The following is a 1,736-nucleotide window of genomic DNA, read 5'->3' as shown; positions in this document are numbered from 1 at the left end:
GAGAGAGAGAGAGAGAGAGAGAGAGAGAGAGAAAGAAAGAAAGAAAGAAAGAAAGAAAGAAAGAAAGAAAGAAAGAAAGAAAGAAGAAAAACAAGCCTGGACGTGATGTTGAAGGTGGAGGATGGACATGAGGTTCAGAAAAGGGGCGGGGATGAGGCTGTGCAGCCTGAGCTCTGACTGGAGTGGGGGTGGGGCCGAGCTCAGCTCAGGGCCAGGCTGTTTGAGTCTGGGGTGGGGACGAACCCGGCCTGCACTGAGTTCAGGAACGTGGGGTACATGCTAGCTTGCAGTCTCATTGTGTATAAGACATGACAGGGTGACAATGGCCTTTACAGTTGCTGTTAACACTTATTGTGTGTGTGTGTGTGTGTGTGTGTGTGCACATGTGGGGGTCAGAAGTCAAGAGTCAAGTCTCTCCTTCCACCACTAGAACAAACTCAGGTCATCAGACTAGGCAGGTAAGTACCTCCATCAGCTAAGCCTTCTCCCTGGCCTCTTTTCTTTCTTTTCCTTTCTCTCTCTCTCTTTCTTTGCTTATGTGATTTCTTAATAAAATGTTTACTTATTACTATTGTCTCTCTGTGTTCGTGCGCGTGCACGAGACGTATCGACACCCCCCCCCCGCAGGGTTGATAGATAGACCCCGAATCTGCATCAGGGGTCTCCACTCACCTGACAGTGGTTCCTTTATTTTGGGGGGCTCCGGGACTTTGGGTGGGGGCTCAGGGGCTGCCTCGCCTGCAGGTACCAGTCTCTCCGCCAGGGATGCCCGCCGGGGCTTGGGCCCACGCCCGAGTCTCAGGAAAGCCAGTCTTCGAGCGGCTTCCCCAGCTGGCTCCTCATCGCCATGGGTTCGGAACCCCTGAAGCCGGTTTAGGAGGCCGAAATCTGCGGAGCTCCTCCGTATGCCCGGTGCCAGCACACGGCCCAAGAAAGAGCGCACTTGCCCGTCTCCGGGGCTGCCTGCCCGCCTGCCTGAGGTCCAGCCCAGCCGGAAGGGGGCCAGACCAGCTAGCTTCTCCAGAGTGGCCCGCCGGCGGCACGATGTCCCATTGGGCAGTGTCCCCAGCTCCCCGTCCTCTTCTTCCAGCGTTGGAGTGTCTTCAAAGGGGTTGCGAGAGGATCGCAGGGGCAGAGTCCCTGCTCGTGGCACCTTAGGGTCTCCCACCCCCAGGCTCTTCAGGATTGGCATTTTTGACAGGCTGGCACCTGCAGAAAAATTATGACCGAAGTGGTGTTAGTGACATTATCCTTGTGTGCTGAGGACTCGGAATAGAAGATGCCAGGCACAGGTCCCATACTTAGAACCATTAGAGGCTTCAAGTCAGGCATCCTGGTACATCCTAAATTCCAGCATATGGAGCTGAGGCAGGGGAATTGAGAGCTCACTCCAGGTAAACCCTGGATGGCACTGAATCTCAAAACAATGAAAACGAAGCTGGGTGTGGCAGTAACTCTCTGCAGTCCCAGCACTGGGGAGCTGGAGGCAGGAGGATTACCCAGCCTTGGCTACACTGTTACTTTTTGTTTTGTTTTGTTTTGTTTTTTACCAAGACTTGATTTTTTATTACTTAAGAAGTTACATATTTATTTTGTTGTCGGACTCTGTGCTTGTGCCTCCAACACGTTCTTTTTCTTTTTTTCTAAAATGGAAGACTTTCTTCTTCTTCTTCTTCTTCTTCTTCTTCTTCTTCTTCTTCTTCTTCTTCTTCTTCTTCTTCTTCTTCTTCTTCTTC

The 1,736-nt window shown here is 51.8% G+C and overlaps 1 protein-coding gene across 2 annotated transcripts in view; it reads right to left on the bottom strand.

Annotated features, from left to right (window-relative positions):
* Positions 1-1,736, bottom strand: part of Exoc3l2 (exocyst complex component 3 like 2) — a 35,757-nt gene that overhangs the window by 28,079 nt on the left and 5,942 nt on the right. For both annotated transcript variants that reach the window (XM_029480140.1, XM_029480141.1), the window contains exon 2: positions 673-1,209. In XM_029480140.1, the coding sequence (XP_029336000.1) occupies positions 673-1,192 (520 nt within the window). In that variant the 5' untranslated portion in view covers positions 1,193-1,209. The remainder of the gene's footprint in view (positions 1-672; positions 1,210-1,736) is intronic.

This window comes from Mus caroli, chromosome 7 (assembly GCF_900094665.2).
Source record: "Mus caroli chromosome 7, CAROLI_EIJ_v1.1, whole genome shotgun sequence".
Taxonomy (NCBI): Eukaryota; Metazoa; Chordata; class Mammalia; order Rodentia; family Muridae; genus Mus; species Mus caroli.
This window is presented reverse-complemented; position numbering and strand designations above follow the sequence as displayed.